Here is a 14,652-nt window from a genome sequence, read left to right as displayed (position 1 = left end):
TTAAGATGGCGGCTGCGGGGGTTGAGGGGGCGAGTCCGTGACGGTCTGTCCGAAGAACGGCGGTGCGGGAGAAGGAGGCAGAGCAGCTCTGGGAAGCGCCGGGCGCGGCTCCTAAAGCGGGGTAGGGGGCGGCATGTGAGCAGGAGGAGGAGGCGGAGGGTTCTGGCGGGGGCCCAGAACGGGAGGAGAGCGGGGATGGGCCAGCAGGTGGGCCGCGTCGGCGAGCCGGGTGCCGCTGCGCTTCAACATCAGCCGCCGCCGCCGCAGCAGCAGCTGCCTCTTTCCCAGCCACAGTCCCAACCCAGGGGGCATCGGGGGAGTAATAGCAGCGGGAGTAGGCCTGCCAGCCGGAGGCGAGAAGCGGCTGCTCCACGAGCTGCCGAAAGCGGCTTCAATATCTTCACCCAGCACGGTAAGGTGGGAAGAGGGCTGGGGCGGGGAGGAAGGAAGGAAGAAAGGAGGGAGGGAGGGAGGGAGGGAGGGAAAGCGAGAGAGTGGGTTGCGGCAGATGCTGGAGGCGGGTGGGTGTGGCACAAAAGCAGAGGCTGGGATGGGGGGTCATGTCTTTAGGAGCGCCATTGAGGCAGGGCTGGTGTCGCTTCCCCTCGCCTTAAAAACGTGACGATCTGTTTTTCGACAGTAGACAAAGGTTTGCTTCATCTGCTGTGTTGCCTCCAACAGTGGCCGGCTAGAACCCTTTGGGAAGTGCCCAAGTAGGTAGCAGCCTTCCCTTGTTGTGCCTTCTCAGTATCTGATATTAATAGGTAAATCGTAGATTTGGGGATTCCAGTTTAGTCATATAGGTGACAATAGCAGCCACTTTCAATAAAGCATATTGTGTTTGTTCAAAGCCCTATTTCTTTCAGGTCACTGGTTAATATTTAAGAAACAGCTTCATGCATTTCATTAAGAGGTTTCAGTATATGAAAGTGCATGTCCCCCATACATGGGTTGCTTTTCTAAGTGTCAGAGGACATTCTTACTGTAACACACAACATGGCTACCCCTTCAGGATATGAAATGTGTGTAGTATTTCTCAGAAGCATAACTTACTTTGGCTGACTTTCCAGGTGTATATACAGATAATTGTACTAAGTCTGTGTTAGTAGCATATGGTACTTCTACAGGCTTACAACCCTTTGGGTGATGTTTGTTAATGGTTGTACTCATGGGATTTTTAGACCTTCCCAACAAACAGTGCTTGTGTTTGCAGTCTGAATGTAGTCTACATGAGATCCTTGCTTTATGAATATTGTTTTCCCTGTTAATTTCTGTGGTGACAATGAAATTGAAGTGGTATCCTTGCTCACCTATCTCCTCCTTTTCATTGATATCCTATCAGCTTTTTCTTTTCTGTCACAGGGTCTCATTTAAAATGCTTTTAATATATTAAGAATGTTGGTAAGATACGTGGCACAAAGTGCAGTAATAGAGTTTTCCTATCATATAGCCCAGAAAGTGCCCCAGAGGTTCTTTTATTTTTTATCCAGTTTTGTGATAGTCATTGTTTATCATGATTCCTTTTTGCATTCTTTGGATGTATAGCAATGATAGCTCTACTCTTCTTAGGTTAACAGTCTATTTCATAATGACTTTTACTGGCATTGATGAGGACAGAAGAGAAATGAGAGTTTGTGCTCTCTTGGGAGAAAGTTAGCATCTCATCTCTAACTGGGAGGCTGTGCGGTTAGGAAGGTGGGAGAGCCAATGCTATTAGACCTTATTGGTACAGCAAGGTAAGAGAACAGGAATGGTTTCTTCTGTCACTCTTGTTCTCTTATGGTGTTGTGATAGACATTATATAACGTAACATACTGTGCAATAGTATGTTCTGTACAACTTTACTGTGGTTGGAAGTCCATGTGGCTTTTATAGAAAGCCCAAATAGGCACCTATCACCAACATATTAGTTATATTGTATTCTGTGTCTGATCTGGAACTGGCCAAATAGTATTTATTCAGCTAAATATCACAGGGTGATTTGCAATCTTGTATGGCATTTGATAATTTGAAGTAGTTATTCTGTACCTGTTATGTATTTTGCTGTCTTTGTTGCAATTTGAGATTCTAGAAATGATGCTTATTCATGTTCAGCTTGAAGACAAAAGGAAATGATATGAGATTATATATTTGCTGCAGGCAGAAAGGGAAATTCAAATTTACAACAGTGGCTTTTAAACTTTCTGCCTCCAGAAAACCCATTTTCCTAGAGTCCTTGAGCTGTGGAACCTCAATGGTACAACTTGTTCTAGGAAATGCATTATGTATGTCTGATGTGCTAACCAGTTATACTTGCTCCTCGATTACTCTTTTCTTTTTATATGAAAAGAGAATAGACAGGTCACTCCCCAGTGGATAGGCATTGTAGGGAAAAATGAGCATTAATGAGAAAGTTTTAAGGTACCCATGTTTTCTAGAAAATTAATAGAGAAGATAATTGGTAGGTGGCAGGTCCAGGGGTATTTAATCTTACTGGTGCATCAAGGGAAGAAAAAATGAATGGTTTCTTCTGCGCTCTTGTTCTTTTATGGCAGCCTTTCTCAACCTTTTGATCCTGGAGGAACCCTTGAAATATTTTTCAGGCCTGGGGGAACCCCTGCACATTCAGGCTCAAATATAGGCCACAAGTTACAAAATTATTATATTTGTTTCATGTGTAGACCTGTATATATGCATTAATAGTGTTCTTAAACTAAAAATAAAGAATGAAACTTACCTCTTTAATGTGGAGTCACCCAAATTTGAAATAATTTTTAAAATAAATTGTGATCTCCCAAGGAACCCCTCATGGGACCTCTCATGGAACCCTAAGGTTCCACAGAACCCTGGTTGAGAAACCCTGTTTTATGGTGTCTACATTCCAGTGGTGCTGGGGGTGTTATGCTATCAATATGGCTTCCAAGTCCTCTACTTGAGTAGTGTAGAAAGAGAAAGCACGCCATTGAGAAATCCAAAAAGGCACTAAACATAGATATATTTATTGTTATAGCTGCCCATCTCACATTTGTGATTCTTGGCAGCTTACAATTAAAACAGAAACAATGCCAAAAAAAACCCATACAAGCATTACAAAAATATTAAAACAATTAAAAGCCATATAATACAGTCACTGGGAGTGAATTGATGGAAACATTGTTATAACTTTATAACCTTACTAATAAGAAATGATATTGGTGGTGCCACTTAACTCACAACAATATGGACATGCTCATAATGTATCTTCTTGCATTGCAACTCATACAAGTGCTAACATAGTGTCCCCTTTAATTCCCTCCCATGTTATAGGTGGCAATGATCTTGCTACTATCTCTACCAGATAGCAATTCAAATCTCTCTGTGCTGCTTACAGACACTATTTTTTCAGCATGTTAAGTAAGGCAAAAGAGATAATTTAATAGAACTCAAGCATAGCTTTTTTGGCAGGAGTCCTGCAGTGAGACCCATAGTCCTCTCAGAGGAGGGATGTGACAGTTCAGGAGGGAAAATACTCCTTTGCCAAATAGCTTGGTAACCAGAACAAGTCTTGGTAAATAAGAGGAGACACAGCCATGTACTTATGACATTCTCCTCCAGTTGATCATTGAATAAGTTGTAGGATTGGGAGTCAGAAAGTGCATTTGAGCCTATGATTGGAAAGCAGAGAAAATGTCCTCATTTGGTTTTTTGAAAGCAATCATGGCAAAGAATGAAGTTGTCAGGATTTAAGCCCCAATTATATTCTACAAAACACTTCCCTAAAACTAGCTAGCAATTTAATACTTCATAGCTTTTGACTTCCCTGCCCCAGTTTCCTTTCCCTAAGGATGAACACCACAAAATTCAGATTATAAACCCACATTAAGGTTGGTATTAGGCTCACTGGTGAGTGGTATGGTACACTTCATATATCAGTTAGTCATTTTGACCCCTTTCTCTTTGCTATTTTTCTCAGTAGCCAGCTCTGTTGTGCTGAATTTCAGGAGTCCCCTCAGTCCTACCTTTAGTTCACTCTGGAAGCAATACACATTCCACTGATGTACTCTGGAATCCGTCCTCCTTTAGGTTTCAAACTGTTTTGTGGATTCCTAGGGTTCTGTGACAAGTCAGTGAAAAAAGTTCACTCAGTATAGTCAATTTTCTCTCACTAGACTTTTGTCTTTAGATCAGGGGTTCTGGGAGATTTTTTTTTTTTTAACTAATGGGTTCTACAGCCTGAACAATTTTGAAAGTCTCTTGTCTAGAAGCAGAGAGGACAGTAATCACTGCCTTGAAGACTGTCAGGCTTCTGGTTTGCTGCTTATTCTCCCAGTCTCATTCTGGAGCTCATTGAAATCAAATTACAGATGTGGAAACAAATTCTTATCTACTACAGTACAACAAGGAAACAGTATTCATGACAAACTCATAGTATCCAGAACGAGAAAATGATGTTGGTATGTAGCTTGGAATTGCTTTTCAAATCTTTTCCATAGGAATTTATTAAAAATATAGGCAGTACTATGTGTCTTTGACAGAAAATGGAATTGGTAACAATTTTAGTATTATCACTATTCTTGAAGTCTTTTTTGAGATTATATAAGTTGGTATACATTTTTCATAATATAACTTCATCAAGACCAACTACAGATTACTGTTTTGTGACCTTTAGGTTGTCCATGTAGTAGTTGTTATGGTACTGGTCCAGACCTTTCTAACTTGGAATTGGAATAAGCCTTTGCATGAACATATATTTTCTAACGTGGAATTGGAACTCTAGTTTGCTTCTCACCCACAACTATAGTCCCATTGGTAAGATGGGATTGTTAACCAGCTATTAAAAGTATATAAGTATCTGTCATGGTCGATCGCACCCTGGTGACCTTGAGATTCTCCTATGCTGATCCCTCCGCAGGGAGGCAGGACCAATTCAACTGGTCCACCCCCAGCAACTGATGGACCCGGCAGGGTTTCAGAGGGAGCTGGGGATTATACCCGAGGATCTGCCGCACAGTCCAGCAGAGGCCCTCACTGCTATCTGGAATAGGGAGGCAGCTGGGGCCTTGGACAGGATAGCACCACACGGCCTCTCTTGTCTAGTCGAGCCCGACACTCCCTGTGGTTTACAAAGGAGCTGAGTGTTCTGAAGAGGATTAAGAGATGTCTAGAGCACTGCTGGAGAAAGACAAGGACCAAACTCGACCAAACACAAGCTAGAGCTGCTGTTAAGGCCTACTTTGTGGCAACAGTGGCAAAACGTCAGTATTTCTCCGCTCTTATTGCATCCGCAGAATGCCGCCTGACGACCCTGTTTAAGACCACTCGATCCCTTTTACGGAAGGTGGATCTAGAAACCCACCTGCAGGGCCATGCTGAGGAGTTTTCTGGGCATCTGGAGGATAAAATCGCTCAGATTCGTTCCAAGTTGGATGCCAGGCATGGGGCAGGGTTTGGGGAGATGCCTGGGGACCGTACTTGCCTGGTTATCTGGGAACAGTTTCATCCTGTTGGGCCCAAGGAAGTGGACTGGGTTCTTGGGTCTGTAAATGCCACCACTTGCTGACTAGATCCCTGTCCCTTCTGGCTGGTGAAGGCAGCTTGGGAGGTGACGTGTGGGTGGGTCCAGGCGATGGTGAATTCATCCTTGGGGGAGAGAGTGTTTCCAGTGGCCTTCAAAAGGGTGCTGGTGTGCCCCCTCCTCAAGAAACCATCACTGGACACTACCATTCTGGACAACTTTTGTCCAGTCTCCCACCTCCCCTTTTTAGGGAAGGTGGTTGAGAAAGTGGTGGAGGTGCAGCTCCAGAGGCTCCTAGATGAAGCGGATTATATGGACCCCTTTCAGTCAGGTTTCAGGCCCGGATATGGGACAGAGACTGCATTGGTCGCACTTATGGATGATCTCTGGCAGGAACGGGGTGGTGGCAGTGCATTCATCTAGGCTCTTCTTGACCTCTCAGTGGCTTTCGATACCATCAACCATGGTATCCTCTTGGGTTGGCTCAGGGAGTTAGGGGTGGGTGGCATAGTGTTGCACTAGTTCACCTCCTTCCTTCAGGGCCAGTCCCAATCGGTGTTGATAGGGAGCGAGAGATCCAGCCTGCGACCCCTCCTTTGTGGGGTGCCGAAGGGTTCGGTGCTCTCTCCCCTCATTTTTAACATCTATGTGAAACCGCTGGGTGAGATCATCCGCCGCCACGGGGTGAGGTATCATCAATATGCTGATGATACTCAATTATACATTTCCACCCTGGGTGACATAAGTGATGCTGTTGCCTCCCTTTCACAGTGCCTGGAGGCAGTAAGGGTTTGGATGGGAAACAACTGGCTTCAGCTGAACCCTGGCAAGATGGAGTGGCTGTGGGTTGGGGGCTCCTCTGTATCTGGGAACTTACCATCTTTGGTTCTGGTTGGGGTTGTACTGCCCCAGACAGACCCGGTGCAGAACCTGGGGGTTCTCCTGGACTCACAACTCCTGCTCGAAGAGCAGGTGGCAGTCGTGGCTAGGGGAGCCTTTGCACAACTTCGTGTTGTGCGCCAGCTACTCTCTTTCCTGGATCAGGAGTCCCTCTGAACAGTCACTCATGGCCTGGTCATCTCCTGCATATACTACTGCAATGCGCTCTACATGGGGCTACCCTTGAAGAGTATCTGGAAGCTACAGCTGGTGCAAAATACGGCAGTGTGAGCAATCTTAGGAGCCCCTAGAAGGGCACATATAACACCATTGCTGCGCGAGCTGCATTGGATGCTGGTTTGCTTCCAGGTCCAATTCAAGGTGTTGGTTATCACCTTTAAAGCCCTACATGGCATGGGGCCAGGTTACCTGAGGGACCGCCTCTCTCCCGTTACAGTGACCCATCCCACCTAATCAGGCAGAGAGGGTATGCTGTGGATCCTGTCCCTGAGGGATTGCCGATTTGCAGGGTCCAGGAAGAGGGCCTTCTCTGCCATAGCACCTGCCCTTTGGAACAAGCTACTCCCGGGGGTAGGACAGGCCCCCACTCTCCCTCTTTCAGAAGGGATTAAAAACTTGGTTATGCCACCTGGGATGGGAGGGGGGACAGTTATTCATGGGGGTGGTTGGCCCCGTGAGGGTAACAAGGTTAATAATTTTATATTGTATATTGTACATTTTGTATATGTATTTATATTTTTAGGTATTTATATGGTACTGTTTTAGTGATTTGCTATTCTTATTATTTGTAAGCTGCCCAGAGTCATCATGTGTGAGATGGGTGGCAAAGAAATGTAATAAAATAAATAAATATAATAAATATAAGTAACAGTGTATGGTTCAATTTTAGTAACTGAATGTTTTATAGTTTTTCCTTCATTGATTTTCTTAGTTGAAGATATTTGAAATGAGCAATAATTTTGTTTTATTGCACAGGAGGGAGAGACAGACATTGTGAGTTGGAAAATTCATGTTTCTTTAGGTAATTCTTTTTACGCTCTTCCACTCTATACCTCCTCTCTGTCATTACTACTGTTAGAAGCTGTTTTTTTTAAAAAATCTGTTCAATCATGGCCAATTCTTGGAGACTGCCTGGATAAGTCCATGCTGTTTTCTTGGCAATGTTTTTCAGAAGTGGTTTGCCATTGCTTCCTTCCTAGGCCTGAGAGAAAGTGACAGGCCCAAAGTCACCCAGGTGGCTTTGTGCCCAAGGCGGGACTAGAACTCATGGTCTCCTGGTTTCTAGCCTGATGCTTTAACCTCTACACCAAACTGGCTCTTGTCTGTTGTTTACTGTACAATAAAGGAGTGTGCTACCTGATAATGTTAGAAACTACTCACCTTAGGATCCTGCTTTCTGAAGAGCATGACTTTATTTGCATACCTATCCAATTGTCTGCTGACTTTGTTGCAGATAAAATTAATGAAGGTCTATAATCCTGCTTTGTATTTGACTCCTATTTTCAGGTTAATACCCTGCCATTCATATTAAGTGTCTCTGATCCTTCCCCCCCCCCCCCATATCTTCAATTCCTTGTTCTCTGCCTTTTATTTTCCTGTTAGTTTGTGACCTTCTGTTCTTTATGGTTTTATTTCCATTTTCTTGTTCCTATAGGGATATTTTTATTTAGATTTATGGATGTATAAAAGTTTTCTTTGGGTCCTTGTGGCTGGTACATAAGCCTGACTGTACCCTGTCCTTACAATCAGTGCCCATATATTTTTGTTTTCAAGGCTCACATTTTGAGCACATCTTGGTTGATGCTTAGGACCAACTTTGACATATCATTTATTCCAGTCTCTTTCAGTCCTAGTGTTTGTTAGATTTGAGCCTTTAGAACTTCATGGGCCGTCGAAAGTATTTGAACTAGGATATATTTTATGCAGTTAAAAGTAATTTTTAATATTTTATTGAATGTTTCTTTTTTTTTCTTAATTCTTATAATTTGTATCTTTAGAATATGCATTTGCTTCTATGTTTCCTCTTTCTTATAAACACTGGAATAACCTAGGTGGAAAAGCAGAACATCCTTTTTGATCATCAGGTTCTGTCCGTTAGAAAGAAAAATTGCTTTTCCTGTTTATATTCATTGCTACTCAGAACTATTATTTTTAAGTTGATCAGAAGCATTGGCACAGTATATCATGTGTGACATTGGAGAGAAGGTTGCAAATTGATGAACTTTTTAAAGGTTAATAAAAGAACTCCAAGCAGCTAACAACACTCTTGCAAAGTAGAAGCTTGAACCAAAAAGAAACTTGCACATTAAGCTTAATTATGTTCAGAAAAGAATTCAGTCTTCACACAGTAGTTAGATGAAGAGAAAAAAAGGTAGCTTACATTTATTCAATAGATCTGGATACAGTCAGCTTCATAGTAGAAAGCACTTATTCATCACTGGTTCTTTGTAGGCACATTTCTATGTGGAATAGAAATGTCTGCGTTCAAGCGAGATGGAAGGACGAGGGCTGCATTCTGCAGCACCTCCTGCTTGCAGGTGTGCCCAAGAGGTAATGGAGTTTGTTAATCCCCAAACCCAAGAAGGAGGAAGTAGAAGTCAGGTGACCCATGTGACATCCCACAAGCACAATAGAGCCCTTATGTTTATGGGACAATGCTGAGTTGACCCCTGATAATTCCAACACAAATGAGATAAGCCCTTAATAGTGCAGGGTTTTTTAGACATTTACTGTTGGGGAAGTATATTTTGTATGGGTGACAAAAATCCCTCTGAGTCTTGGTCAGCTTTTCTTGGTTGGGAAAGAATTGTCCCAACACAGATTGTGTTTTATGAGTGTGACTGCTTATAGTTGTGAAATTGTAAGTATTATCTTGCATAAAGCAGAAGACCTTGCTATGTAATGCTAATCAGCATTGTAATAAATATGATCTATATTGTTTATGTGTATCTTGCTGGTGCATCAACATTCAGCAAATATATGGAGTATATAGGTATAAATAAATAAATATACAGATCTCTTAAGTTAAGATTTATAGCCCAGGCCACAGCTGCTAAGAGTTAATAGAAAAAGCTACTGAAATTAATTCATACAATAGCTTTTTAATACGTTAGTGTACAAAAATGTTTCAACTTCGTAAATAAGCTTTCATCTTAAAGATTTAGTGCAAATCTCTTCAATATACCTCTCTGCCCCTTCTCACAAAGATGTCATTCTGGAGAAATGAGAATATGTATTGGGCATGTTCTTAGCAACATCTTCTTGCTGGCTTTTCACGTATCCATGCCCTTTGTCCCATTTGGATCAATCTTATTTTACCTGCAGTATGCAAACAAGTGGGTAGAGTAGACAAGCACCTTGCGAAGTTTAAGAAGATTTGAGAGTCTCTCTCTCGGTAGCTGTGTTTTGTGCTGCCGCAATGGAAATTAGGCAAAAACTGGTACACGGATAATTTTACTGACTTTTTTCAGTTTCATAGTGCTGTAGTTTTATAGATTTTAGTTATACTGTTACCTTGTAATGTTTTTAGTTTCATGGTGCTTTAGTGTTATAGATAATAGCTTTAATGTTAAAAATACTAAATTCTTGAGAATTACTCTGGACTTAGAGATACACTTTGATATCATAATATGCTATTATGTTACTTCTCTCTCTGGCTTGAGATATTTTAGGGTCTTGGTTGTTGCTTTTTTTTTCTATTTGTCTGCGTCCTGGTTTATTTTGTGTTGGTCATTGACTGAATAAAGGTTACTTATTTCTGTATTTGTTTTGCTGATGAGCTGAGAATAGCTATTAGTTTAGATCAGCCTTTCTCAAGTTTTTGACCCTGGAGGAACCCTTGAAATATTTTTCAGACCTCGGGGAACCCCTGCACATTCAGGCTCAAATATAGGCCTTAACAACATTATTATATTTGTTTCATGTGTAGGCCTGTATATATGCATTAACAGTATTCTTAAACTAAAAATAAAGAAGGAAACTTACCTCTTTAATGCGAAGTTGCCCAAATTTGAAATAATTTTTTAAACAAATCATGATCTCCCAGGGAACCCCTACTGACTTCTCATGAAACCCTAGCATTCTGCAGAACCCTGGTTGAGAAACCCTGGTTTAGATTCTGATAGGTAATAGTTCTCATAGGAGGAGGAGGGGTGGCAGATACAGAGGGCAAAAGGGAGGGAGTCTTTAAAAGGTCCAGGAGGACTCTGGGAAGAAGAAGGCTGGAAGTGGAGGTCTTGGCTGGCAGCTCAAATGGTTAACATGGACACAGCTGTAATGGCTGTTCAAGATAGATTGTTGGATTCAGTCCAGAAAAAGGTGACCAGGGATCCTAAAATAGATTAGGCAGTGTTTGCACTGCTGAATGCTTGTTAGTTCATAGGTGATCTGAAGTCTACAGAGTGTTCAAGGGCACAATCCTGGGGAAAATGCTGAAGAGGAAGAGGACCAGTGTAGGACCTTCCTCGGTGAGGCTGAAATGATGCAAGATGAGATCACCAAAGGATCAGTAGCTAGATCAAGGCCAGCTGCTAGTTGGTATGACTGAACCAGAGAAAGAGGAAATCTTGCACTAATACTTGTAAGCCCTTCTACTCTTAGATTAGGAAGGGTAAATACTGGTAGATTTAGAATAGAGCATACATGTATTAAACTTACATAATAAATTGCACACAGGTACATGCCTAAGCTGCCTAGGTTGACTAGAACTGAAAGCTGGAGTTCAGAAAAATGCTCTCACTTGTACTTTTTATACATTGTTATATCTGCACAAGGGGAGGGACAACCTGTTCACATGAACATGCAGAGCAGTCAGAAGCTGTAATTCATACTTGCAAAGCTTAGCTGGATATGAAACTATTTCTGCTATGTAGCTTATCAGTAGTTTGAATAATAGAAAAAAAACAACTGGAATGTTGTTTTGCACTGTTCTTAAAATCAAATCCTTCAAACCCTTAAACGTACCCCATGACACAGTGCAATGTACTCTACCTTAAGCTCCTAACTGAAAGGCAGAATATAACTCTAAATAGTAACTAACTAAATAAATAATATAAGTCATAAATTTGCAGTGGATAGAGGGAAGCTTATTATTAAGTCTGCTATTGCTGCAAGAATAGACCACAGCATCACTTTAGAGACACCCTGGCTCTCTGGAAGTGACCCTTCAGCTTAGTTACAACTTGGCTGAATCTAATTAATACTTTAGAGATGAGATTTTTTTCGCTTGGGAAAACCTTGTTATAATGAACACTACCCATGCTGTGTTTTTGCATTTAAACAGCTTTAATTGTGTTAGGCAGCAGGCCAAACCTTGAGCATACAAGCTGTGGCAGGAAAATTAGTCTCTGCTTGGTTTGGCCATTTCCTTTATTCTTTTGCTTTTCTGGAATTGTTCTCACAACTTCCCTTACTTTTCATTTCTTGATACTCATGACCCTAGAATTCTTCTTATACTTAACGCTAGCATAATTTGAGATTATGTATTTTTATAGGCTTATGTTGCTGAAGTTTTGTATATTATAAGTCAGTGTTTCATTGCTGCATACTTTAGGAGCAACTGAAAAATACCCTGTATCAGTGTAATACAAACATTTGAGCTCCTCAACATTTTTAGGCAGTGTCTCATTCAGGTAGCTTACAAATTAGAATTGCTTAGGCTCTGGGATGGAAATGAGTTTCATAAATTGATATCCATCACAAGGTCTACCGAATCTTGCCTGTTAATTTTAGGACCCCACAGTTCTCTGAGTCCTATTTCTGTCTGCACTCTTAAGAATAATAATGAGAAGTTCTGGGACCTTTTAATTCCTCTATTCTTTAATGCTGTTGATTCTTGATTTGAAAAGCTGAAGTCAAGAATTGTTATTTGGTGTGTGCTTCAATATGGCTCTGGACTCATGTCATGCCAAAGTTTGGTCTTGTGTGTTTTCCAGTCTCTCCAAGACAGTGGAAAGGGGTTTGGAAGTTTTTGCTTCTATTATTGACTGACTGCTGCTTGTTGTAATATCTGAATACTGGCAAAGTTTTTAACAATGGCCTGTTAAAACAACAAATCAAACCAATGTTTATGAAACTGCTCTGTTTTAACAATTTGCAGGTTGAAATTAACCACAATTTGGTTTAGAGTTAATGCTGAGCAGCAGTTAATCAAATGTAGAAGTTTCCAGAGTCCTTACTGCTGCTTCATAGTTTAAACTGGAATACATCCACTGTAGTCATGAAGATGACTACAGAGGACTAGTTTCAGGCCGTATGCATCCCCCCACCCCAGCAGTCAACTTGCAGCACTGAAGAATTTTGGGGCCTCCGAATTTTGCAACCCAGTAGAGCAATTTTTTCATGTTTTTTTGGATTTTTTTTTGGTGGGCTTTTGTTTTTGTAGAAATAAAGATTAGAAATAAAGGTGAGAATGGGAGCAGGAGGCCTTTGGAGGGGTGAACTTCTCTCAGTCTCATCATAAACTACCCCCAATCCCTGGAAAATGACCTGAAATTGCGCTGCTGAAATTTGGTGGCAAAATGTCTAGTTTCATAGCAAAATGTTCAAGTTAAAAACAAATAGGAATCAGGAATACAAAACCTCTTGCAGGTGTATTATACTCAATTCTTCCTTAACTCTCCCTCAGACTCCAAATTTGCTAAACAACAGTAGGTTGAATCCCATTCTTGGTTGGCCAGTCAAAATAATAAGTTGCAGCCTCTGACCATGACGAACTATTTGTTCACTCTTGAAGTAGATAGATAAAATATTATCCAATGTTGTATGAATTTATACATATTGTCAAATTTAAGACTCTCTCTCTCTCTATATTTCACAGCATCATTTAAACTTTCTGCTATAAACTTTACATAGTGTTCATACAATGCCTCATTGCTTTCAAAAAGATATTGTCATTATGATTCCTGAAGATAACTTCAGTACAATAAATGGGCAACCAACTGCATTACAAAACCCTTGTGGTTTCTTTCTGGCAGTGTTTGTAAACCACAACACAAAACATTGTATTAGCATTATCTGCTTTGGAAATTTCACTGCATGGAGTTTTGTGTGCAACACAAATAGCTGTCTTCACATTCAAGATCTTCAATGATAAATTATTGTAATGAGTTGTGTTAAAGTTTAATTTAGTCTTCCTTCTGATTAGAAGATACCAGAGAATTCAAAGATATGGAAAACACAATCTTCTTTTTTCTTTTTAAAAATACATGTTTTATTTGGCTTTAGTTTAATATTACTTGGGTTTTTCTGCTAGTTGCAATACCCTTTTTTCTTTTATGAAGAGTACCCCATTCCTTGACAGTATTGATGGAAAGTTGTTGGGTTTTTTTTACATGTACTAGTATCTGCAAACAGAATATTCTGGTTTGAGATTTTTAGATGGGTTTTCAATTATGCTATAATATGATTTGTGGAGTCCTTGGTGCTCTTTGAGCTTGTTGTTTGCTTGCAGATGTTTCATTGCCTGACTAGGTAACATCATTGGTGCTTATAATATGGTTTCTCATAGTTTTGCTCATGTAATCCAGCTTGCTTACTAGATAATAGTAATGTGTAATAATTGGGTTACAAATTTCCCTCTGACAACCATAAAACGCACTTTATATCATGTAATTAGTTATTCAGCTTGAAAGTTTTACTTTTAAATCCTGTTCTTTATAGAAAATATCAGAGCCAGTGTTATATGCTGGTTAAGGTGCTGGAGTAGAATTGGGGAGACCCAGGTTCTAGTCCTTCCTTTTTCACAGAAGCCAACTGGGTGACTTTAGGCCAGTCACTCTCTCTCAAGAAAAAAAAATCTGTATACCAGCCTGCACTGGACCAGCATGGGAGATTATGGTATATAACTCTCAATGGCCTTCATCCTGCACTGGATAACAACAGCAACAAGAGATGGGCGGTGATAGAAATTTGAAAAATAAATAAATAAAAATGAATAAACAACAAAAACAACAATCATAATAGAAAATACAGGGCAAGATGAAAAGGAAAGGTTGCATTCCTTTTATTGCCCAAGCAAGTACATTTCCAGGACCTGATTTTTATTTTTGCTACCTAACCCTACTTTTCTGTACTACCAATGCTCCCTTTTTATTATATATTTCAGCTCCTGTCCCATGTAAGATAAAATGGCACAAAGGTTATAGGTGAAACTCTTGATATTGCTACTTGAGAAACGGCATAGCCTCAGGTCAAATAAAAATATTATGATTAAATAATTATATGATAAGAAGTACAACCAAAGGTATTTGTGTTTCTTTTTATCAATTTTATCAAACTTA

At 40.6% G+C, this 14,652-nt stretch overlaps 1 protein-coding gene across 1 annotated transcript in view; it reads left to right on the top strand.

The window, feature by feature from the left end:
- Window positions 1-14,652, top strand: part of ABL2 (ABL proto-oncogene 2, non-receptor tyrosine kinase) — a 78,951-nt gene continuing 64,299 nt past the window's right edge. The window contains exon 1 of the mRNA XM_063298475.1: window positions 1-412. Coding sequence (XP_063154545.1) covers window positions 196-412 — 217 coding nt within the window. The 5' untranslated portion in view covers window positions 1-195. The remainder of the gene's footprint in view (window positions 413-14,652) is intronic.

This window comes from Candoia aspera, chromosome 3, assembly GCF_035149785.1.
Source record: "Candoia aspera isolate rCanAsp1 chromosome 3, rCanAsp1.hap2, whole genome shotgun sequence".
Classification (NCBI taxonomy): domain Eukaryota; kingdom Metazoa; phylum Chordata; class Lepidosauria; order Squamata; family Boidae; genus Candoia; species Candoia aspera.
Note: the sequence above shows the minus strand (reverse complement) of the source record. Positions and strands in the feature narration are given on the sequence as shown.